At 41.1% G+C, this 26,075-nt stretch overlaps 2 protein-coding genes across 2 annotated transcripts in view; one reads left to right on the forward strand and one right to left on the reverse strand.

Annotated features, from left to right (window-relative positions):
* Positions 1 to 10,625, forward strand: part of ITGBL1 (integrin subunit beta like 1) — a 220,320-nt gene extending 209,695 nt beyond the window's left edge. Inside the window, exons 9-11 of the mRNA XM_052650281.1 lie at positions 3,235 to 3,381; positions 9,353 to 9,466; positions 10,460 to 10,625. Of these exons, the coding sequence (XP_052506241.1) occupies positions 3,235 to 3,381; positions 9,353 to 9,466; positions 10,460 to 10,551 (353 nt within the window). The 3' untranslated portion in view covers positions 10,552 to 10,625. The remainder of the gene's footprint in view (positions 1 to 3,234; positions 3,382 to 9,352; positions 9,467 to 10,459) is intronic.
* A 6,900-nt stretch (positions 10,626 to 17,525) lies between these two features.
* FGF14 (fibroblast growth factor 14) overlaps positions 17,526 to 26,075 on the reverse strand; it is a 163,783-nt gene continuing 155,233 nt past the window's right edge. Inside the window, exons 4-5 of the mRNA XM_052650186.1 lie at positions 19,168 to 19,366; positions 17,526 to 17,662 (exon numbers count right to left, since the gene is read on the reverse strand). Of these exons, the coding sequence (XP_052506146.1) occupies positions 17,526 to 17,662; positions 19,168 to 19,366 (336 nt within the window). The remainder of the gene's footprint in view (positions 17,663 to 19,167; positions 19,367 to 26,075) is intronic.

Raw genomic sequence — 26,075 nt, forward strand, 5'->3', positions numbered from 1 at the left:
TGAACCTAAGACACAGAAGGTTAGAGTGGGTGAACTTCTTCCAGTTAGTATTAGGGAGTCACATAGTCCCAGATCTCAAAGCTATGTCATGAGCCAGAACACTGGAGAAAGACATGATCGAAGGTTTCTCAAAGGTTTCTGATGGTGATGCGTGTACCTGCTAAGTTGCTCAGTCATGTCCATCTCTTTGCACCCCTAGGGACTATAGCCCGCCAGGCTCCTCTGTCCATGGGGATTCTCCAGGCAAGAGTACCAGAGTGGGTTGTCCTGCCCTCCTCCAGGGGATCTTCCTGACCCAGGGATCGAACCTGCATCTCTTACGTCGCCTGCATTGGCAGACGGGTTCTTTACCACAAGTGCCCCCTGGGAAGCCCTCTGATAGTGATAGGAGTGCAGATTTCAGGGGTTGTTTCAACAGAACCTGGCAACTTCTTAAATGAGGAGAGTGAGAGAGATTGAAATATGATCCAAAACATTTTGAACTGGTTGACCAGAAGAAGAGCTGGGCTGCTTGAAGGGGTGGGCTACACAGAAAAGTAGCTCTTAGAAAGAAAATTATGTATACAGGGCTCCAGGTAGCTTTTGGATGCTAGTAGAACATAATGTATGAAATCACAAGTGTGGAACTTAGGAGAGATTCAAGGGCTGGATCACTGTGGTTAGCTAAAGTCCTATGATTTGATGAATTTTTCAAGAGGGAGATGATAGACGAAAGAAGATGATTAAGGCTGGACAGTCAGGGGATTCCTACATTGATCCGGTCAGGCAAAAAGTAGAGGAATAAATAGACAAAGGAGGAGTTGAAAGGATAAGGCAAGTTCAATGTCATGAAAACCAACTCAGGAGAGACTTTTTAAAAGGAAAGTACCCATGAATGTCAAATGCATCCCTTACACTATGCAGCTATTTAAAAAGACAGGGATTAAGAAAAGTCTCCTACATGTCTCAAATTGATAGTCATTGTCTGTTGGCTTTTTAAGAGTTACACTCTATTTTTTAAAAAATCTTTATTTCCTTAGTGGCTGTGCTGGGTCTTTGTTGCTGCTCAGGCTTTCTCTAGTTGTGACCAGTTGGGGCTAGGCTCGGGTTGGACTGTACCAGCTTCTCTCTGTGCTGGCTCCTCTTGTTGCTGAGCTTGGACTCTCGAGCACAGGCTTAGTAGTTGCAGTGCTCAGCCTTAGGTGCATGTCGAATCTTCCCGGATCAGGAATAGAACCCGTGTCCCCTGCATTGGCAGGCAGATTCTTAACCCCTGGGCCACCAGGGAAGTCTAGTAGTCATGGTTTATTTTCCATAATGAAAGGTGTAGGCATTGTGACATGTGGAAAATGAGGAAACACTGAAATTAGGGAAAACTGGAGTCAGGTTCTAATCTTGTATGGTTTTGTGATTTGAGGCAAAATTATTTAATCATGTATGGATACGAGAGCTGGACTATAAAGAAAGCTGAGTGCTGAAGAATTGATGCTTTTGAACTGTGGTGTTGGAGAAGACTCTTGAGAGTCCCTTGGACTGCAAGAGATCCAACCAGTCCATCCTAAAGGAGATCAATCCTGGGTGTTCACTGGAAGGACTGATGTTGAAGCTGAAACTCCAATACTTTGGCCACCTGATACAAAGAGCTGACTCATTTGAACAGACCCTTTTCAAAAGACCCTTCCCAAATGCTGGGAAAGATTGAAGGCAGAAGGAGAAGGGGATGACAGAGGATGAGATGGCTGGATGGCATCATCGACTCAATGGACATGAGTTTGAGTAAACTCTAGCAGTTGGTGATGGACAGGGAGGCTTGGCATGCTGCAGTCCATGGGGTTGCAAAAAGTTGGACATGACTGAGCGAGTGAACTGAACTGAACTGAACTGAACTATTTCATCTCTCTAAGCCTTAGGTTCTTGACTATAAAATGTGATAATGCTTGATTCAATGGGCTATGGTGAGATGCAGTTCAATAAATTAGCATATAGTCAAGAAATAGGCCTGTTAATCTAGGTGTCTCTTAAATTTTCCTCCCAGTTGCTTTTGATTCACTTCCAGATGGTCATGTGTTATGGGGAGCCATCACCTGCATTCATGGGTAGTTAGGTTCTATAAGTCTTAATAATGAATTGCAAGCAATTAAATATTGGCCACCACCTCCCTGGGCAGACCTGAGTGTAGGAGGAGACAGATGGAATATGTTTACCCTTGAAGATCCTGCCAGAGCAAATGGTCAAGGCAGAATGGTCTCAAGAGATCAGAGGGCCTGACCAGTTTGGATGATGATTTGATATGTCCCTGGAATGTAGGGCAGAGGCCACCATGATTTTTCATTTGATTTTTTTTTTTTTTTCGCATTTTCACATTGGACTTTGCATTCCCTGGTGCTAGAGAAATGCTCTGTATATAATCATTAGGAAGAATTTGCCAAACAAATAGCTGTTTTGTTTGTTTCTTTGGAGAGATCTGGCCATCAGATAATACACATAGAGGTAAAAAGAATAGAGCATTGATTGGAAAAAAGAGAAACGAACATGGAAGATGATGTAATCACATGGGCTGTTGGTGGCCAGCAATTGGCCCGATGTATATGCCACTGTGTAACTGTCACAGATATCATGTTGCATCTACACCAAAGATAAACATCCCCGAACCAGGAACCAGTGACACAAACAAAAGGGGAAAAAAAATATGAGTCTCAGCCTGGTGCTGTTTTTAAGTTCTACTCAATAATAGGGAGACACCATTACTTACACTTACATCTGTTGTTATTAGCAAACAGAGGGGCATGGGGAGAGAGGCGTATAATACTGGATGCCATTCGTATGGAAGTTAACCTTTGGTTTTTATTTGGAAGTAAGAGAGGGATCAGGAAATGTGGCAGGCAGTGGATCAGTGTGGGTGTCAGGGTATGCACAGTGAGGACAAGCTGGGGGACTCCATCCTGGTGACGATGCAAACGGACCCTGTTGTGTATCCAGAAAGGATGGCCACCTTCCATTTTAATTTGTTCCAAGCTTTATTTTTCTCCAGAGGCCCGTCTCTGATGCGACATTCAAGAGGACTGTGTTCAGCTAGAACTAGGGTGTGAAGTTCTCTTAAACACTCACACGCCAGATCGACTGTGGCTAAGGAGAGTGTGTTTGCTCGATAGGAGGCGAGATTTCCCTGGTTTACATATGTCTCCTTTAAAGAGTGTGACTCACTGCCCGTGTACCCGTCTCCTCCTCTCGCCCCACTCTGTGACTGCCTCGCAGGCCATGGGACATGTTCCTGCGGTCGCTGTGTTTGTGAGAAAGGATGGTTCGGGACACTCTGCCAGCATCCGAGGAAGTGTAACCTGACGGAGGAACAGAGCAATAGTCTGTGTGAATCGTCAGATGGCATATTGTGCTCGGGAAAGGGTGAGTATCTGCTGGAGCTTGGACGGGTTCCCTGTTCTTACATGTGGTTTGTATTGTACAGCAGTATGGTCAGTACAACTGGCTTCTCCTGGCTGAATGGAAACCATGCTGTCCTCTACTCCAACCAGACTTTGAGCTTGAATTTCTCCCATTCACAGGATCATGGAAAGTATTATCAGAAGGAAAGTCTCAAATTTACCTGTATGCTGCTTTCTTTAGTTGTAAATGAATTAGCAATAGAAACACGTGAGTGCTAAGTGGCTTCAGTCGTGTCCGACTCTTTGCAAACCTATGGACCGTAGCCTGCCAGGCTCCTCTGTCCAGGGGATTGTCTGGGCAAGAATACTGGAGTGCGTTGCCATGCCCCCCTCCAGGGGATCTTCCCAACCGAGGGATCAAACCCACGTCTCCTGTGTCTCTTGTATTGGCAGATGGGTTCTTTACCACTAGTGCCAACTAGACATGAGTAACCTAATATCAAAAAAAAAAATGAAGCCTTCAAAGTGGTTACACTCTTCAAATTGATGGAATAGAAACAAATAACCCAATCAAACATTTACCACAAATAAACTCAAGAAGAAAAGCAACCCCACCCAATGCCCCTCCCCCACCCCCAAAGGGCACATTTTTTTTTTCTGAGTAGAGAAAGAATACTAATTAATAGACTGAGTTTTATATATATATTTTTTGCAAAGTGAGGGGTTTTTTTTAATTGATTATTTTTAATTTTTATTGTTTTTGGCCACACATGGCATGTAAGATCTTAGTTCCCTGACCAGGAATTGAACCCATACATTTGAAAGTGTCCAGCCCTAAGCACTGGACTGCCAGGGAAGTCCTGAATTTTAGGTAGCTTGATATTGATGTTTTTGTATAAATTTTCGAAGAGACTTTAAAATCCTGCTCTCTCTGTGCATATGGGCCCATTTAAAGGCTGTCACATTCCTCTTTGCTATTGGCTAGGAAGCAAAGCTTCCTCGGTGGCTCAGACAGTAAAGAATTTGCCTGCAGTTTAGGAGACCTGGGTTCGATCCCTGAGTTCAGAAGATCCGTTGGAGGGGGGAATGGCAACCCACTCCAGTATTCTTGCCTGAAGAATCCTATGGACAGAGGAGCCTGGTGGGTCCATGAGGTCGCAGAGTCAGACAGGATGGAGCGATTAAGCATTGAGTGGCTGGAAAACACCTGGAAATTCTGGAAGTGTGTGTGTTCTCACTGAAGGTTCAAGAGCTGCTCTGCATGGGACTAGATGCCTGGGGGCTTCCCAGCTCACTAGGCTCCTTTCAGAACAGATGATCCCCACTTCCCAATGTGGAGCTGAAGCTGAAGCTGCATTTACCCTCAGACACATACCCTGGGACAGGATTAGCAGGTAAATACCTTTCTGAAGAAGACACAGTGAAGAAAGAGAATTGCCTAATAGCCAGGGGAGTACTTCCTCAGAAGTAGAATAAATATTCTGATTAAATTCATTACATTCTGAAGAGAGAGACTCATTTTTTAAGCATCATAAATGTAGAAAATATGTATAAAAAAATAGACTGACTAAACATTAGCCCAAAGGAATTTCCTTAAAATGAAACAGCATGAGAAAATCTCTCTAGTTAACACCTTTTCAAATTGTTTGCTTTGGGTGGTGGAAATCTATCCAGGTATCAGTGAAGAGTGGAAAGCATATTTGTCTAAACTATTTGTTTACCCTTCAATGGGTAGAGAGTTTTAAACTTGGAAGGAATGTAAAAGTGTGACCAGTATCAGGACCTCTTATAGCCTCAAGGATGTTCATTTTGAGGTCAGTGTTAGTGATGAGGCTGGCATGCCTAGTTGGCAGTGGTTGGCTGTGGACTCCTTTGTTTCTTCCTGTTCTGGAAGAATCCTTGCTGAATTGTAGAGCAAAAAAGGTGTTACACATGAGATCGTGGAATTGTATTCTTTCAGTGAACAGCGGGGATGCAGATATTATCCTTGTCAGCATGGAGGAACCTGCACCCCAAGAACCACAAGAAAAGAATCATGAAACAGATTAAGGGTCTTCAACACGGTAGCTGAGAAGAGACACCCCCTTCTACGTTATTTAAACGGGGGCCGTCTATTTCTGGATACATCTCATGGACTTGCCATTTTGCCATGTATTTTACCCTCGAGTTTGTACATGAAAACCCCTCACCCTGGCTTTCACAAAGGAAATCAGTCTTTTTCTTTCTCCTGTGATGGGGCAGGTGCGAGCAGAGGGTCCTGAGATCCCCAGGGCCCAGCAGTTTAGCAGCCCAGACCCAGCTGAGTGTTTCCAGCAGAAAAACGAACCTGCAACATGGGCTTCCCTGGAGCTGTGAATAAAGCCGCCACCTCAGGAGACGATGAAGAAATAGCGTTTTATTTCTTTACAAATTGATAGCCAAGACAATAAATCACTCCATAGAAAAATTTAAAACAAGATACATTGTTGTGACCTTCATAACAGATGGAGGAGTTAGGACAGTAGTGAAGTCTGCCTGCTGGGATGTTGGGTTGCAGCATTTTGTCAGGCTTGATGGATGAAGAAGAAAGTCCGACTCTGTCAATGGGGCAGCGAACAGAGATGCCTTGCCCTGACACACGATGGGTTTTTGTAAATAACTGGAGATGAACGCAGGGCCAGGTCTCCCCTAAGCTTAGCTACCTTTGATGGATGCGTGATACAATTCATAGGATGTTTGGGGATTTATTCCTCTGGATCCAAGAACACACAATAACCTTCTTGGCCTTGTAACTTCCACCTAAGTATAGGTCATGCCCTCTAATATCCTTAAAGATGCTGTTGTGTGACAGTTCTTAATTGTGTGTCATTCAATGACCCCTTACACTCTTACATTGATACTTGTCATCCAGATTAAGTCCACTGTACCCCCACCACCCAGCCCTCATCCCTGGCCCAACCCAGCCTGTTCTTCATGCCTGGAAAAGAGAAAGGGTGAAAAATCATGTTTCAGAAGCCACGCTTTGCTCTGTGTTCTGGTTGCCTCACTCAGCGGCTGTCTGGGCAGAATCTGTGGGGTGCACAAATCATTTTTGAAACTGCATGGAAGTCCCCCTCCCCCCACCCATGGGAGAAGCATCACAGATAGACGCAAGAGTAGACTGAATCAGATTGGAATCTTAGGTTAACTGATGTACTTCCATTTTCTCATCTTTGAAGGCAGAAGAATTTCATTTCTTTCCCTTTCTTATGTCCTAAGGATGCTCTGAAGATAAATGAGAAAAGGTGGTTGATTGCTCAGGAATGGAAGCCAGCAAGCAGCACAGAAGGAAGACCAGAGCACTGTTTAGGGTCCTTACACTAAGACAGACAAGAAAGGAGTTAGGTGATGTGGTTACGAACTTACTGCCCCAGAGATCCTGCCAAGATGGGCCAGCTGCCTCCTTCGACTGGACTGGGTCTCATGAGTGTGAGTGGGGCCCAACCGGTGGAGCTGGACAGTTGGTCTCCTCTTGGCAGTCCTGTGGTCTGTGTTTGTGTCTGTCTGAGAATCCTTTGCCTAAGTGTTTCCTTTTCTACGCATGTGCAGTTTGAGCCCTGACTACTGATAAAAACAAGTCAGAGCACTCTACAACAAAGGTGTGGCTCTAAGAGGTCCTGATACCGGTAACACTGTGTTAGTATTACACGCTATGCTAGTCCTAATTTTACAAGCAGAAAAAGTTCCTACCTCTGAGAGGCACGAATAGAAAGAACAACGCAGCTGGGGAAAACGCTGACTGAGAAAAGCTACTTTTTCATCTCACATACAAAAATCAATCCCCATTTTTCACTTCTAGTAGACTTTTGGAACTGGAGTTTACTTGTCAAACGGTCCATCCAAGATACCATATTAACTCTAGCTGAGCTTCACCAGTTTTAGGAAAATACTTTGTTATAGCCTGAAGCTAAACATTCCAGAAGCAAGAGCAGTAATTAGAATAGCTTCAGGGCTAGGGGGTAAGTTTAAAAATGAAACGTGAGATCTTTTCATGAGTTGTGACAACAAAAGATATCCTAGGCATAATTGTGAATATCATTAACATAGAAAGTCATTTACTTCTGCTGCTTTGTAGAAATAATTTTGGAATGTAAAGGGGATAACTATTTTACAAACAACTGAAAACAACCAGATTCTTCCAATAATCATGGAATTAAAGAATGAAATAATGGTATTTTCTGAAGCAGTTACCGTGAAAAGTCAATGAAATGCCCCAAGTCTTTTTTGTCTGCACTCAGATCGCTGACCGTTTACTAAGTGAGCTTATGATAAACACTTCCATGCCTAGAAATTTGAAAGAAAGTTTTTAAAAATATGACAAATACATTTCTAAAATAAGGTAACAGTGTACCTGAATGAGACCAAGAAGAAGCCAGGATCCTTCACAGACTTGAGCCAGGAGGGCCCTGCTCATTGGTTCCTAAGCAACCACCAGGCTGTCAGTCACCCATCAGAACTGAAAGTTGTCTAAAATTTGCTCAAAGAAATGCAAATCAATGAGACCCTCAGGAAAGTAAGACAAGACTATATGTAATTATGCTATGGTTAAGCAAAGACTTCACAAATGTAGACCCAGCTCTCAACTCATAACCGGTTCTGACTACTCCCTTACCTTCTTCTTTAGGAGCATGACAAGGAATGTGGAAAATTTAACTTGGTTCTTGGGGATTTTTGCAGCTAAAATACAGATAGCCATTTCCATGATATGAAATACCACATAGTGCTTCATGCGTGAGATGTGTTTACACGGATCCCTTCCGGATTCTGTGATGTTAGGAAATCCCTCTCTCTCAACCACTTGGCTCACTCAGTTTCTTAATTCATTTTTCAAGCACTGTGTTTCCTAGAAGCACTAATGATTGATTGCCGCTCATCTTCCAATATATTTTTTTCTACTTCACCATCTTTTAAGGTGATTTTTGACGAGAACAATTTAGTGATAAGCATCTTTTAGTAAAAGGAAAAACACGTTTGGAAAAAATAATCCATCCAAGGAAATAAAAGGAAGGGTAAATCCTTCTTAAGTGTTTTCTTTAAATTTTAAAGTTGTCTTTACCCTTGTTGTAGCTGAAATTTTACCACATGAGGATCTCATAGCCATCAGGTGAAAACATTTAGACTGAGAGAACCTCCTTTTGTGACACCGTTTAACTCATACATTTTCTTTTCTTTTAAATATATTTAAGTAACTAATAAAATTATTTCTGGGCAAACCAAAATGTTCTTAATAACCAAAGAGGAAGTTTTTAATTAATAACATTAATTAAATAATTAATTAAAAAGAGGAGACATGAATAACGCAAAAGGTAGTTTGACCAAGACCCTCAAAAGATCAACATTTTGAGTGGATTAGAGCCTTTCTTGATTATGGCAACAAATTCTAAGAATGAAATCTGATATGTCAAATATACATGAGTTACTATCTGTGTATTTTTGGCACTTTAAAGAGCTACCCAATATGCAGGCATGTCCCTATTTAAAGAAAATCACGTAAACGAAAATCCAGAATTGTAAGCACAATAGTTTAGTAGTTCTTTTCATTATAAAATGCATCCCTACCTAATAGAACTTGCTATTCAATTCCTAAAAAAAATAAAATAACACAGCACCTTTAAGGTGCACTTGAATTCAGAAAGAAAAAAGAAAAAAACGAACATCTATTTTTGAACACCTTTTTGGAAGGCCATCCATAAGAATCAGCCACATTCTGCCCTCATTGACATTTCAACCAGGCGAGGCCATGGAACATTTGCTCAAGGCTAATTGCGACTGTCTAGATCCATAATGAAGCCTTTCCTGGATAACCTTTATGAATTACAGTAAGTCAGGCTCCCCTCTGAGTGACTGGCTAGTCAATAAACTTTTCCCTTTGATAGGTTATTAGACGTCCGCTGTCGTTGCATTGATGATATTCTGTTCTCGACCGAAACCTTTAGTTAAGTGATGACGGCAAGTAGTGCCCTTTCTGATTTCAGGCTCCTGCCACTGTGGAAAGTGCCTTTGTTCTGCTGAAGAATGGTACATTTCAGGAGAATTCTGCGACTGTGATGACAGGGACTGCGACAAACATGATGGGCTCATTTGCACAGGTGCCGTTATCGACCGACCCTAATCGTTCTTTGTCATAGTCGGCAGTGGAGACCACACTCGCCATGCCCTGCTGCAGATGGCAGGGCAGGAGAGCGTCCTTGCAATCAAGACCTACTGTTCATTGAAAGTCACTACAGGAGGGGAGGGGCATTGATTCCCAAATCCAGAGGCATACACAAGAATAAAGCCAAATTACATGGCTGTTGGGAAACTTCCACAAAGTAACCCCTCTCCCCTATTTATGCAGAAAAGAGAAAACAACGGTCTTGACAACCATTTTACTTTGAGCCAGATGTAGGCAATGGAATGTTACTTTAAACAGGTCCCAGGTGCCTCTTCCAAAGACCATTGGATGATGTGTTGGTTGTTTGCAAGGAATGGGGTGAGCGATGAAAAAACTTAGCAGTGTAATAGCTATTGCTTTCTCGAGTTATTGAATCCTGATAATCAGTTATGTCAATAAAATACATCCCCTTGAATAAGTTACAGGGAAAAGAGACATATGTATCTGCTCTCCTTATTTCCAGTGGCAGGTAAAAGATGAAAGCTTCCATGTCATTAAGCTTCACTTTCAGTGAAGACCTTCACTTTCAGTCCACCCCTATGAAACAAGGCTCCTCTTCTGATTCCTCAGCTTACCTCATTCTATGCCAAGGGACTTGGTAGTTTTCCACATTTATTCATAAGTCAGACATAACTTGTTGTCTACAGGAAAACGAAATTATGACTTGGAAGCCACCTGGAGTGATACAGGATGGTCATTCTTAGATGCTACCCACAGGGTGGCATCAAGCAGCGGCCATTAATTGTGTGAAAAATTAGATTTCCCATAGCTGCTAAATGAGATAAGATGGTTCCAGAATAGAATCAGAAAATCTGCAGAGGATGAATGAAATGGTCTTGCTGATGAACAGCCACGGTTTGGAATGACGTATTTTATAACGTGGTGCCTTTCTATCATGATGATGACGGCCCTGTGTACTCTGCTGCAGGGAACGGAATCTGTAGCTGTGGAAACTGTGAATGCTGGGACGGATGGAACGGAAATGCCTGTGAAATCTGGCTCGGCACGGAATACCCTTAACGGTTACATGGCAGGGAACCGGGTGCTTCTTTCTTCTCGGCCCTCAGAACGTATAAATGCAGAGGAAACCATGTATAATCACCACTACGACAGGTCAACAAGACTCTTGTATGTTTTTCTCTTTCTGAATGCCTGAATGAAATCTGGGTACCCATTAAAAATGAGTTAAGCAAATTCTGATGAAAATGGCATCAGAAAAAACTTTTCCTACCTTCATTTACATCAGTGGTTCTCAACAAGGGCAAACTTTACCACCCAGAAAACGCTTGACAATAATGTTTACAGGTAATTTTGATGGTCACCCTAGGGGGCGTGGAAGGCGTGTTAGGGGTGGATATCCAGTGGGTGGGTGTCAGGGATGCTGTGAACGTCCTCTGGGGCACAGGACAGTCTCCCCACAGCAAAGACTGACCTGACTTCACATGTCAAGGGTTCAAGAAACATTGAATTACATGGTTGTTAGAAATGTACAACCCTGTACAAGAAAGACCATATTTGTGTCTAAGGAAAAAAATACAGCCTCACATAAATCCATTGATCATATTTTGCCAGGATTCCATATCACTCATCATTTCCATGGAGACATAAGGTATCCAGACACACATAGGACATGGGGCAGAAACTACATCATCAGTGCTTTTGAAAAAAAGAAATAAACCTGGTCATTTTAGCCATTAAGTCATTTGTCTTATCCCCCTTTAGACTCACACACAAAAAAGACTCTCTTAAAATGAAGGAAGATATTATGAAAAATGTACAATTCAACATTTTAAATAAATAGTGACATAACTTGCTTATATTCTGTGTCAGTATATATTTACCTACTGAGGATTAACTTCCCAAAATGAATTTTTATTCAGGGGTATCTATTTTCTATTTCTAGAACATTTTTTAATATTGGGCAGGGGTTACATGTATAAGAATTCTGATTTTTTACTATTTAAACTACTCCATGGTAACTTGCCTTTTAAAAAGACAGCATATAGTTAGATGTATGATGGGCCTGAAATATACATTCACCTCCCTTAAAAACTCTTATTTGTAAGGATACATTACTTATTGGAAAAGCAGGCTCATGCAAAGAAATCAAGAAATTATATTAAAAGTCTCAAAAGCTCAGAGGGTTTAAAAAAAAAATCCAGAAATGCCTGAAATAGAAATTACAAGTATTCAGTCAATAATAAGAACAAAATGTTTATTTTCTTAATGGTGAAATTCTGCTCTGTATGAAATCCACATTGAATTATGAAAATGTACAATAATTCAGACTTCCCTTACATATTTACAGTTAAATCTACTTATACACATTAGTTAGGTAACCCTTAATTATTTAGAGCTAATAAAAACCCCACTTTTTTTTTCTAAAGGTGACTTCTATCTTGTAAAATCCTAGAATAATGTAACAAAATCATTTCCACATTAAGATGAAAAGTTTTACTTGGAAATTTTCCTTGATGATGTAAATATTCTAGAGTTGTGGCTTGGACTTTTCTAAGTCACATCACCAAAAATAAGGAAAATATGCATCTGCTGAGTTACTGAAAATTTTAATATTGAAAATTATTTAAGATAAAATTTAACTGATGCTGAGTTTGATAGTACTAATAGTGTTCTTGTACTTTAAGAGATTTATAAAATTGTCATTTCTATCCTGAGATTAAGGAGTGCAACCATGTGATTGTATCTCTAGTCTCAAGTATATCAATCAATATATCAGTTTTTGTAAATGAGGGAAATAGAAGCTGTGAAGGAACAATACAGATTTTACTCTTTCCTCTTCTCTCTCTAAACACTTTAACCCTCAAACAAAGCTGTTATTGTTCAGCTGCAGTTCTGATGCCTTATGTGATGCTGCACAGACATTGAACTTCATTACCCTATCCAGCCATCATAATTTGCACAAAAGACCTTCATGTTCCTTTCTTGCAGAACTTTCCTTTCTATAAAGGACCAGATGGTAAATAGTTTAGACTTCGTGGGTCATATACATCTCTGTTACAAATTCTTGTTTGTTTTCATTTAATATTTTAAAGCTGAAAAAACAAAATCATTCTGAGCTCCTGGACTGTAAGAAACATTGGGAGATGGATTTGGCTTGTACCCAAGCAGGAGTTTGCCAGCCTCTGCTCTACTGAAACTGCTCTTAGCTTCCTCTCTTCTCACATAACCCTTGGTGTGTCTTCTTTTTCTTATCACTCTCTATATCTGTTAACCCTTTTCATTAACGGCACCTACAACAAAAATGCTGTTCTTTTTCTATTTTCATTTAACAAAAATGTCCTTAGCGTTCATGTTTTCTTTTTTAAGAAAAAGTTAAAATATGGAGAAATTAGTGTATTATAAAGTTCAAAATGTGATTGGTCCAAATCTTTTGACAAAGCTGAAAATATAATTCAGCTCTATTCTGGGGCTTATTTAGCTCAGAATTATTGAGCCAAAAGGAAATTACGGCATTAATTCACATGGTACCTACACGCTAATGAATATTTTTCTTCTAAAACAAAAATATTTTCATTTTACCACTTTCTGTCTGCTGCAACAGTTCTTGTGTGTGTTTATGTATGATTTTGGGTCTCTAGCAATGCAGACATCAATGAAGACGTGATTTAACTTACATGTTTAACTTGGAGAAAAATAAACATAGTTACGTACAAAGACATAAATTTCTACCCTTCTTAGATGTGATTTTGTACTTTGACTTTTGATTCCATTGCTTAGATAGAAACTCCCTCTTCAAAAAAAAAAAGGCAGGGCAAGAATAAACTTATAACAGTTGGAGGGAAATTTTATTGGCTCATTCAAGTTGGTAATGGTGGAAATACGTCAATTGGGAAGGATACATGTTTGCCAATGGTGTTAGCACCAACCCAGTTTGCTTGGCAAACCATCACTAAGGAATTCCTCCATAAAGGACTTTTGAATAAGAGTCTACAAACATCCTGAGACCTAAGGGAATCACCCTGGACTCTGAGCTAATCTGGATTCTCACCATGCATTGGAAGGAATGGCCTCCACCACTTCAAAGGCAAACACAACATGGGGATTAGACCAAATGAGAGAGAAAACCAAGAGAAAACAAAAACAAGACATAATTCAACCTTTGTTTGCAGACTCACTATCAAAGCTTTTGAAATCCCATTCAGTATTGAGTCAACAGGCCACTTTGTAAGCAAACAAAGCTACTCTAAAAACTGTATTTTACTCCAGAGTAACACAATTCACATCTGGAGTCTGAGATGCCTGTGTTTAGCTCAACAGCTATCCCTGGATATAGGCTCCTTCTAAAATGTTCTTATTCCCTCTAATATTAGGGAGAGAACTTTCAATGAAGTGGTACATGTCTAACTTTTAAGTCGAGAAGTATTTTTTTCTTGTTTTTTAAAAAAGAGCCAAATCTGATATTGGTCATCCTGAAAACAGCTGACTGTTTTAGTGCTTTAAGCATTCATTAAGCAACTGGCCAGGTATGATAAAGAAACTCCTCTTGTACTCCAAGAGGCAAATAACTGGACCACGGCAGGAGTCTTATGGGTTCATCATGGCACTTTTGAAGCCAGTCCTTAACCCCAAACACTCAGGGCAAAGGAACATTTGAAGCAAGAACCTCTACATTCTCCAAGATTTGTAATGGAATGATGCTCAATTCCATTGTACTCTTTATATAGGTTGGACCATTTGCCTCTCTTCTCTAATTTTTTCAGGTTAAGTTGTAGTGAAATATTTTAGCAAACATAAGAAAATAAAATGATATCACTTGAAATATTAAAACAATAAACATTCCAGAGCATTGTTGAGGAATGAGTGAAGCAACAGCTATCATAACAGATCAGCAGACATAACCCTTCCACACCAGACATGAATGCAAAAGGCATGTGATACTGGAAAGACTCGATAAAATCAACATACGTACATGTAGGTACAGATCACATGGTGGTCTCCAAATACAAATGAATTCCATCAGATTTACTGTACAGAGTATCAATGGCGACAGATTGCACTTAAAACAGCAAACTTAGTTTTTGAGGGGGGAAAAACGGTGGAGTCTTATCCTGGAAAAATAGCAAAAGAGGTATCATCAAAGAGCTAAAATCTTCTTTGGCATGGTAAAGGGGGAGACTGAGTTTACCAAACTTATTTACACGACATTTCTCTATATCTGTGGGTGATGCAATGCCATTTTGTTACATAAAGTTGTTCAATGTTTTGGAATATGCCTTCATATAAATATTTTATTCACTGTGTTGTATTTATGAATACAACAAATGATATTAAACACAGAAACTGTACAATGCAGACAGACTCTTTGTATGTAGATTAATACACACCAATGGCTCTTGAAACACAGGTCCTACAACATGCAGTTCATCAGTGCTGTCCTTGTTCCATGCAACAGGTCAGACCAGACACAGAGGAAATGATCTAACTAAATCACAAATAACAAGGACCCCTCTGCAGTACGTCTAAACATATATTAGAAGAAAGTATTTTGACATCCATTCATAGGGATAAATGCCCTTAGAGATAACTCATGTAAAAAACAAAACAGAGGTACACATTTACTGAAATCTCACTCATTTACAAAAATAAATCTTGTCATAATTTTAACTGATAAACAAGCTTGCAGGAGAGAAAAAGAAACCAGCAAGTAGGGCTGATTACCAAAAACATATAGGTGGGGTTTTTTGATGTGTGTGTGTGTGTGTGTGTGTGTGCACGCGCACCTGCACACACGTGCATGGTAGGGTCAGTCCATCTAACTGGAATTTCAAGTTGTTATTCACAGTTTGTCACATACTATGGAGTATATGTCTTCCCTAAAAATTGATTAATTCATCTAATGTATTTTAACTTAGCCTATTAAAAATAATAGGCTTTGAAACGGTGTAATAAGAAATCAAGAGAGGTCAAAAGAATCATTTTGTTGTATTTGTACTTTAGCATTATCAACAATAAATCTACTCAGATGTTATGCTAACTTTTTATTTATTAAAGTGGAATTCAATATGAAAATGAAATAAGCATAAACAGTTAAATTGATAGTAAATCTTTAATCAGCTAAGCAGGCCAAAATTTTTAAAGGCTGGGCAAAGGCTGTCATGGAGACTTAGGAAAGCAGTGACAAAATAATTTCCCAGTAAATACAGTGCAGATGGGAGAAAATGGCGACTGGGTCATCCTTCCACATGGAAAATAACAAGAGGCCAGTACATGGATACCACATATAGTTTTCTATAAATGAGGTTCAGTTTGGTCTCAATTAACTGTTCAGAGGAGAAAAACATTGAAATTTATTAAGTATACACAGTTAACAAATATATTTCCAAACAGTTTAGTATCAAACATTTTGAAACTCTTTAGAGCCAATGGTGAACATTTTGCATGGTTTCTTCACTGTGGAGTCAACTGTTCCTGGACTTTCTCAGTTGCTGTCTTCCCTAAGCTCAGAATTCAGCAGTTGGAAATCCCAAAGGAAGTTAAGAAAGCAAAATCAAACAAAAGCAAGAAAAAAAAATATATATATATATATATCGGATGGACTGAAAACCTGATATTTGAAAGTGTTGGTTTGCCTTTATTTTTAATCTAGAATAATTCAACAGACTGCATTCTGAGATCATGGCAAGGCACCTCTAATTCAGCTACAGGGCCACATGGACCCCAGAAGCTGAGTCAGAGGTATGGACCGGTGAAAAACACAGTACCTGACTCAGCATGCTGAGCTGAAAAAAATACTTTTTTTTTTTTTCTAATGTGTCTGGTTTAAAAACTTGTCATTAAACACCAAAAATATTAAAGTCTAATTTATAACTAACATTTGCATTGCTGCTGCAGGAGAGAACACAACAGCCGCCTTGCCCATGCTCTGCTGAGTGTGAGTGGAACGCAGCCCAAATTGGGGACGGTGTTAAGTTTGGTTCATTAAAAACAGGAAGGATTCTTTATCTGAAATGGATTTAGGTAGCGCAATTCTTGTAGGTTGTTAATCATTGATTTTTTTCCTTTTTTTTTTCCCAAATAATGAGGATTCATAGATGAAAAATGAACCTTAATCAGGCCTACAAGGCCTACAGAGTTCTTTTGACCCACTTTCTCAAAAACCAGTGGGTCTTGCTCGCTGGGCAAGGCAAATGTTACCATTACCAGTAAGCTTGTGATATGTATAAAACACACACACACACACACACAAAGAAACTAAAGGGGATGTCAAACCCAGATCATAGAGCGCTTCCCATGACCGCGTTTGACCTAGTTTCTCAGCCCGGCCACGCGGGCCTCAGGAGCACAGTATCTGCTACTGGACGGGGCGTATATGTGTGTTTCATCAGTAGTGTGAGCCGGAGACCACAGTCTTAATCTTTATAGATGCAATTGGTCATAATAGGTTTAGAAGCCTTTCTGTTTCCCTGATCGCTCTCCCAACTAAGCCAACTGCGACAGTTAAGATTGAGAGGAACACCATCCCTACAAAAGGTCACAGACAGTAGAGCCAGCAGCCCTGGAAAAAATAAACGGGAAGAAGAGAACTCCAGAATAGCACAGGTTTACAGCATCTAACTAGAAATTTACTCAAGAGTATCTGTGTGCTACAAAAATCGAACTGAAACACATGGATTTCGCCGAAACGGGACTCAAAAAGGAATATGGGTAGCGGTCAGCAGGCAAGGTGTCGAGTGGACTCGTGAAGGAGGTCATTCACATGAAGTGTCACAGTCACAGAAAAGATATTAAAAAGGCATTCCATATCTGGTAGGGCATTCCATGGTCTGAGTTGAGCTGGTTGTCCAGGTGTCTTCTTGTCGGGGGGCGCGACGCGTTGAGATTTATCCACTTGCAACCAAGGAGTTCGGGCCAGCGGGGAGCAGCCTACCCCCAGCGGCTCCTGGGCCCCCGGAGGAAGCGGGAGGGTCTGGCCGGGATAAATGGCTCAACGGGCGCTCGGGGGCGAGTCAGTCACAACACCTGTGAGGGTCTGGCTATGTCGTCTTACTTTTGTTGACTGGTTTGCCTCCATTCATGATGGCCGACGCGCTCGTGCTTTTACTCGGCGTCACCCCGGCCTTCGGGACCGTTTCTCCGACGTCATGCAAAGACGGTTCTCGGTACATGGCAACTAGTGATGGGGACGGGGGAGGAGGGCAGAAAAGGAGATGTTACCTGGTTAGGTTCACGCACAGACCTCCGCTGGAGGCCCAGTCCTTTTTCCCGGAAGTCGAGTAACCCCATCTAGAGGGAATTCCTGTTTTAAAGCAGTAAAAACCAGCCCCTGAACAGAAAGCATGACTTCCTTTTGCATTTTCCAGTTTTGTGTCTCCAAACCGTGTACGTCGGTGTGCCTGGATTTTTGTCAAGGAGAGAAGGTTTAAATGGGGGCCATAGACACACACACACGCACACACACACACACACACGCCACAGAAAGTATATGAGAATGGCAAGCATTTAATCCAGTTCTCTTTGTTCAGCGAGAAAAAGTCAGACTTTCCTCCCACTGCTGCTGCTGCTAAGTCACTTCAGTCATGTCGACCCTACATGCTGTCAACACATGGACATTCATCTTCTCCAGTCTAGGTCTTTAGGTCATTAAATTCAAACTCTCAAGTGATTAAAAAGCAACATGATCACGCTATGTCAGCTTCAAAGCCATACAAAGCAACAGGCAAAGCCAGAACCTTCTGGAGCTCATTGTTTAGATTTTCTCTCCTGCCAATCAAGCACAGACCCCTTAAATAACTGAAGGTAAGTGTGAGGTGCTGTATATTTTTATGCCTCATTTTCAAATGTAATACTGAATATCTGTAGTTAATATCCTATAAGGCAGATGTCGGAGAAGGCAATGACACCCCACTGCAGTACTCTTGCCTGGAGAATCCCATGGACAGAGGAGCCTGGTAGGCTGCAGTCCATGGGGTCACTAAGAGTCGAATATGACTGAGGGAGTTCTCTTTCACTTTTCACTTTCATGCATTGGAGAAGGAAATGGCAACCCACTCCAGTGTTCTTGCCTGGAGAATCCCAGGGACAGGGGAGCCTGGTGGGTTGCCGTCTATGGGTTCGCGCAGCGTCAGACACGACTAAAGCGACTCAGCAGCAGCAGTAGCAGCAAGGTAGATGTGCCGAATGGCAAGAAGATCACTGGGACTGACATCCCAGGAGGCTCCAAGGAATTGAGTAGTATCTGGTGACATCACTGATTCCAATAGTTCGTGTGGTTTTGTTAGAAAAGGAACCTAGGGAATCCTGGGAAAGCAACTTTCAGACTGACTGGTGCTTAGGGAGAACGAACTGACTTAAAATCTTCTGCCATCAGAAACACAAGTGAATTAGAGCTGCCCAACCTGCTTTTAGGGTTTTGAAATCTGATGTTTTATGAAGATACCTTCTGTTTCATTAGGATGAACCACCATATGCATATATACACACATACACATATATACAGTAACGTATACAAATCTTAAATGCACAATATAAGTAGACACCTGTGGGGCCACCACCCAGAGCAAGGTGAGAGATATTTCCAGCCTTCCACGAGCTTCCCTTGTGGCCATGGCAGAGTCATGGATGTGGAAGATAAACATGTAATACATCTGATCAGGATAATGCACACATGACACTCACCTTCCAATGGCTTGGGTAGAAAATGAGCTGCTGGTTTGGTTTTCTTTACTCTGTTTCCTTTCATAACTTGCCCTTCTTTATTCAATCCCAAAAACCAGGCTCTGCCAGATTCCTGTTGTCTGTACAGCATAGATGAGTAGATTACATAATAGTTTTCAAAAACAGATTCTTTAAACTTGCATTCAGGGGTAAAAAGTTCCTGTTGAGAGAAAAGGAAGAAATGAAGGTTAGAGGAAGGGGTGGGAGCTTCCTTGTGTTTCCTCTTCCTTCTTGCAGAAACTCATCTAGGATAGCCAACCAGGCAGCACTCGGGCATGGATGACCAGATGTTCCTCTTCCTATAGGTGTCAACTTTTATCAACATACAATGTGTTGAGAAGAAGCTGCTACTTTGGGGGAAAAAATATATATATGTACATATGTATGGGGCTTCACAGGTGGCGTTAGTGGTGGAAATCCGGCCTGCCAATGCCAATGGAGGAGAAGTAAGAAACGTAGGTTCAATCCCTGGGTTGGGAAGATCCCATAGAGAAGGAAATGGCAACCCACTCCAGGATTCTTTCCAAGAGAATCCCATGGACAGAGAAGCCTGGGTGGCTACAGTCCATAGGGTCGCAAAGAGTCGGACACAACTGAACTGACTTAGCACACATTCATGTATGTATGTATGTATATAGGCAAAATTATGGATGTCCTCTAATTAGAAAATAGAAGACAGGAGCAATAGTATTCGGTTGAACAGGATACAATTCAAGCAGGGTATCACCAGAAACAACATGATAAAGTACCACCCTGTGCATGCCTTTGTGCTAAGTTGCTTCAGTCGTGTCCAACTATGTGGGACCCCATGGACTGTAGCCCGCCAGGCTCCTCTGTCCCTGGGATTCTCCAGGCAAGATTACTGGAGTGGGTTGCCATGCCTTCCTCCAGGTGGTCTTCCAGACCCAGGGGGCAAACCCGTATCTCCTTTGTCTCCTGCATATTCAGGCGGGCTTTTTACCACTAGTGCCACCTGGGAAGTCCAGCACCCTGTATTCACAATAAATTTAAAAAATAATAATAATATTGGGTTGGTCAAGAGGTTACTTAAGGTTTTTCTGTAACATCTTATGGAAAAACCCAAACGAACTGTTTGGCCAAACCTCTAAAAGATTTATTGAAGGTATTTGCTAACCTATTTTCAATATTTCTGTAGGAATTATTATTACATGATAATCTAACAGTTTCCAGTTGTTCACTGGATCACCTCTATTACAGGATGACATGTTTTACCTACAAAGAGACAAACTGACACCTAAAACTAACCCCCTGACCATCAGTTGGCACACAAACTAGCCCCTGAAGCTGAGGCCAGGGGTCATGGTCTGGAGCCCCCCTGGAACTCTTCAAGAGAACCATCAATAGCTGTTATGACTAAATTCCACCCCACCTATTCTGAAACAGCACAATGAGTTAACATGACTTTCAACACCAAGATCTACATCAACTGATGAATAATACACAGTTGCTACTTTGAAATTATTAAAATTACAAATATTCATAGATGAGTTTTACCTACTTCTAGAAGTTAACCTACAAAAGCATTTCTGATAGACTTCTTTGAAAAATAATTTTAAAATTCCACCTTCTTAGTTGCATATCATGGAAGTCACTTAACTAGCTTTTGTGACTATTTTATATAGGCTCAATACTGTGCTATTCCATATTTATGAAATACAGATGCAAAGTAGAGCTTTATTGTCATTATCTTTTTGAAAATATCACATATTTAAATTTTTTTTCACCTTAGTAGATTTTTATGACTGCTGAAAAATGGTAACTTTATTTTCTTTTAAAGAAGTTATTTTCTATACACATTCAGAAAAACACATCATTTAGGATCTAAAAAAATAAAATCTTTAAGAGTTAAAATTATGCTAACCATAATAAGGGGTATGACATTGTTTCCTGTAGAAATGGTCTTTAAGTATTTCCCATGAGAGTGTTAATTATCAAGTGGTATCTCTTGCAGGATACAATTTATCCAGAGTGCGCCATAACTTTAATTCAATGAAAGTTAAATTGTTTTCCAAGGGGAACAGGTTTTGTTAATGGCAGATGCTTCTCATGACAAAGATGACAGCTCCAGTGATTAATTTGATAAGATTAAAATAGCAGAAGGATAGGTTTAGCCCCTCCCAAAGGAATTTATGTAGCCCCCATTTGAATAAGATACCATCTGAATAAATGTTCTGGTCTTCCATTAAGTTTTATTTCTCCAAATTTCCTATGAGTTCTCTCACTAGTAAGTGATAACTTTGGCAAGTCAATCTCCAGGCCCTGAACAGAAGAAAGACTGATAAAAGGGTTCAAGTTCACACATTTGTGGTGAGGTAAGGAAAATAAAATGGAATGTTCTAAATCTGGCTTATCCTCAAAATATTAATAAATATAATACTGGTTGAACATGGATCTTCTGGGACAAACAGATTAGAATTTGGCATGTCCTTTGTCATTTTATTGAGACAAGCCAAGGCATCCAAAGGGCTTCCCTGGTGACTCAGAGGGTAAAGAATCTACCTGCAATGCAGGAGACCCAGGTTCAATCCCTGGGTCAGGAAGATTGCCTGGAGAAGGGAAGGGCAGCCCACTCCAGTATTCTTGCCTGGAGAATTCCATGGACACAGAAGTCAGGTGGACTACAGTCCATGGAGTTGCAAAGGGCTGGACACGACTGAGCGACTAACTCTTCCACTTCACTTTCAAGGCGTCCAAGCATAAAAATAAAACCTAAAGCAGGTTTTATTGTTAAAAATCTGTCTTAGAATCAACTGGGAGTGGGTTTGGTAAAGGCTGACCAAGTTGATCATTCAGGCAGGGAGAGGAGCTGGCACCTGCTGGCTAAGATACTGGGTGTCTACCCAGAGTCTTTCCTTATTAAGACGATCATAGAAGACTGATCTTAATCTCCAGGAAGACTGACCTCCAGCTTTCGAAATGCAGGTCCACAGAGTAGTCAACCCTTCCTTACATGGATCCAATCCCTACTGCTGTGATGTATGAAATATGGAGGATGCTGCTTGCCTTGCAATGGCAGTTAGAAATGTATGGTTTCTACTCTAAATTGACGAAGTTGAATATGAAAGATAATGAAGACGTTTATTCTCAGAGTGTACCTCAGTATGGTGGTGCTAGTGGTAAAGAGCCCGCGGGCCAATGCAGGAGACACAGGAGACATGGGTTCAACTCCTAGGTTGGGAAGATCCCCTGGAGGAGGGTGTCGCAGCCTACTCTAGTATTCTTGCCTGGGGAATCCCATGGACAGAGGAGCCTGGTGGGCTACAGTCCATAGGGTCACACAGAGTCAGACACGATTAAAGTGACTCAGCACGCACCTTAGCATACCTCTGACACTAAGTCTTTTTAGATACAATGTTTGCATCTTAGGACTCCGAGGAAGTCAATAACACATCCTTTATGCAAGCTGTGGCAGTGACTTCACAGGGAGGTGATTCAGTCTTCCACATTAGAGCCAAAGCTTTCAGGCAGTTGTGCTGGTAGAGACTAGTTGGTACTTTTTCACCCTTCTTTATTCTTGGTTAAATAATTACTGTGTATACACATACTCACATGCACACACACACACTACATTTAAGGCTACTATTGTCTAATGCTCTTTGCTAGACTTTCAGAGAAGTTAATCTGCTCATGAAATACTGGAGTTGAACACAACCCCCCTCATTCTCAGGAGAACTGGTAGGATTAATGGAAACTGAGATTGGTAACTACTCATAAGGGACAAATATACTTTTAATTTGCAAATGGAAGATAGAATAACGGTGAACAACATCTGTGGATCCAGACCGCCTGGCGTCAACCCTGACCCTACTCCTTCCTTGCTGGGTGTCCTGGGGCAAGTTACTTAATCTCCGGGCTTGGATACAAAAATCACAGGATAAGGAACTTCCCTGGTGGTCCAGTGATTAAGAACCCACCTGCCAGTGCAGGGGACACAGGTCCTATCCCTGGTCCAGGAAGATCCCACATGGCATAGAGCAACTAAGCCTCTGCACCACAATTACTGCAGCTCAAGCAGCTAAAGCCTGAGCTCCAGAACAAGAGAAGCCACCTCAATGAGGAGCCCATGCGCCTGCAACAAAGAGTAGCCCTCACTTGCAGTAACTAGGGAAAGTCCATGTAGCAACGAAGACCCAGCACAGCCAAAAATAAATAATAAATAACTAAGTAAATAATCATAGAATAACAGGATGGTTGGAGGAACTGAGCGACACCATTGCTGACTCTGGACTCTTTCTTAGATCTTGAAGCTGATCAAGTACAACACTTGCAGGCCTGCTGGGTCCAGCCCAGCAGAGCACATGTGAGGGTAAATGCCCCTCCCTTAGTCTCGGAGTTCAGCAGACAGACGGAGTGGCAGGAAAGATGACAGTTCTCATTGGAAAACAAAAGCCTTAGATCTTTAGTGATCTGGTTTTCAAGGGATAAAAAACCCTGGGTTTCTGGATAAAAATCTCCTGTGTATGTTGGCAACTGTTTGTTTGTTCCTGCTTTGGTTTTCAGTATAGTGTGTATCAAGGATCTGAGATGCCCCCTGAGCACATCAATTTGAGACCCCCAGTGTGGACCGGCAAAAGAAGAGCTCAGGAAGGAAGGAACCCCAGGAGGCTTGTCAATACAGCCCTAACCTGATGGATGGTTTTTAAACGATTGAGCAATACCAAGATTGTGCCAGTGAGACATTCTACAGCTGGCAATGATAATATGAGAAGACGTATTTAAGTCTAAGCTCAGCTATAAACTCTTTGAAACTGCCAAAATGAAATAGATAAGGAGTTTGGTATGTCTTTTTCTCCTCCTTCCAGACTATATTTAGAGCCACCAACACTGCCACAGCAAAAATCAACAGCGATAGAGTCCCAGCAGAAGCTTAAATATTAATCTGTAACTTTGCCAAACGAAATCATCGAATCACAGAAGAGAAAAAACACAACAATGAAACAAAATTTCATATCTCCTTTTCTGTTGTGCTTGTTTTGAAAGGAAAGCACCATCTGTGGTGTACTTATTATCTTAACAGTAGCAGCAGAATTCCTCTTTGGAGGGAAACGTCTTTGTTTAGGAAAATACCGTGATGGGCCATTTGCATGCAGCAAGCTAGGCTTCTCCCATCAGAATGAGAGAAAGGGATGGGGGGAAATAGAGGACCCAGGCTCCACAATTTGTAACCAATGAATAAGCAATAAACCCAGATAACTCAGCATAATCATAACCTAATAGCTAACAGTAACCTTGAGAATCTGACTCAGCGGTTGGCAAACTACAGTCCATGGGCCAAATTGGTGCTACAAAGTTCAGAGGAGAGTTGAGATTGCATGACCAGCAAAAACTGCAGTATTTACTGAATGGTCCTTGGCTAAAAAATTTTGCCAACTCTCATCTAAAGGTAAATTTCGAGGACTTTCCAACCTAGGGAATTGAGGGAGGGGTCATTAAGCTAGTTGAGAATATTCCCAAATGAAGTCTGGATTGCACTTATTTTCATATATACAAATGCAGACCATTTGAATCAGTATTTTCATCAGTGTTTCGGCCCTGGAAAAGCCTTTACGGTACGTTTTGGGTCCGGGCTTCCTGTGAAAGTGCTTGGCTATGTCATAGTCCGCAATCCATTGAGTTCCTGCCTCTCTTTTGGTTTTCTCTCTGACTATATTAAAAGCTGTTGTTTCGTTGCTCAGTCACTAAGTTGTGTCTGACTCTTTCCAACTCTGTGGACTGTAGCCCACCAGGCTCCTCTGTCCATGGGATTCACCAAGTAAGAATACTGGAGTGGGTTGCTATTTCCTTCTCCTGGGGATCTTCCTGACCCAGGGATCAAATCTCAGTCTCCTGCATTGGCAGGCAAATTTTTTTACCACTGAGCCACCAGGGAAGCCCTCCTGTTACTATACAGAACAAATTAATAAATGATCATGAAATTTTAATAAATGTTGATTCAGTTCAGTCAGTTCAGTCGCTCAGTCATGACTGACTCTTTGCAACCCCATGAACTGCAGCACGCCAGGCCACCCTGTCCATAACCAGCTCCTGGAGCCCACCCAAACCCATGTCCATTGAGTTGGTGATGCCATCCAACCATCTCATCCTCTGTCGTCCCTTTCTCCTCCTGCCCTCAATCTTTAAATTGGCATTATTCATAAGCTTGCTATTATTTTTATGATTAGAATAAAAATTTATTAACGCAAGAAAATGGAAACAAATATATTTACAGTGTATCTTTAAATAAGAAGCTTTAAGATTGTAATTAAAATATGTGGGAACTGGTTCTAGAATGTTAAATCTGTTTTCTCCATAATATAGACATGAATAAATTCCTAAAATAATAATGCTTGCAACATGAACAGATGGTATCAGTGCTATAAATATTAGCAAAACTACCACAAAATAAATATGCTTAAAGAAGTATTAACCCAACCATATACCATTCTCACAATTTGTTATCACTTAAAAATGGATGCCTAATAATACTACTAACAAAGTCATTATTGTGTTAATAACACAGGGCTTCCCAGTTGGTGCTAGTGGTAAAGAATCTGCCTGCCAATGCAGGAGACACAGGTTTGATCCCTGTGTCAGGAAGAGCCCCTGGAGAAGGAAATAGCAACTCAGTCCAGTATTCTTGCCTGGAGAATTCCATGGACAGAGGAGCCTGGTGGACTACAGTCCACAGGGTCACAAACAGTCAGACACGACTGAGAGACAGAGTATACATAATTACAGATAACACTTAACTTGTGTATAATTCTGTACCAAGGACTCTTCTATACATTCACCTAATCAAGTAACCCACACTGTAATCTATGAGGTTGGTACTATTAGTACCCTCATTTTAGAAATGAAGAAACGGAGCC

The sequence above is a fragment of the Budorcas taxicolor genome, chromosome 12 (assembly GCF_023091745.1).
Source record: "Budorcas taxicolor isolate Tak-1 chromosome 12, Takin1.1, whole genome shotgun sequence".
Lineage (NCBI taxonomy): Eukaryota > Metazoa > Chordata > Mammalia > Artiodactyla > Bovidae > Budorcas > Budorcas taxicolor.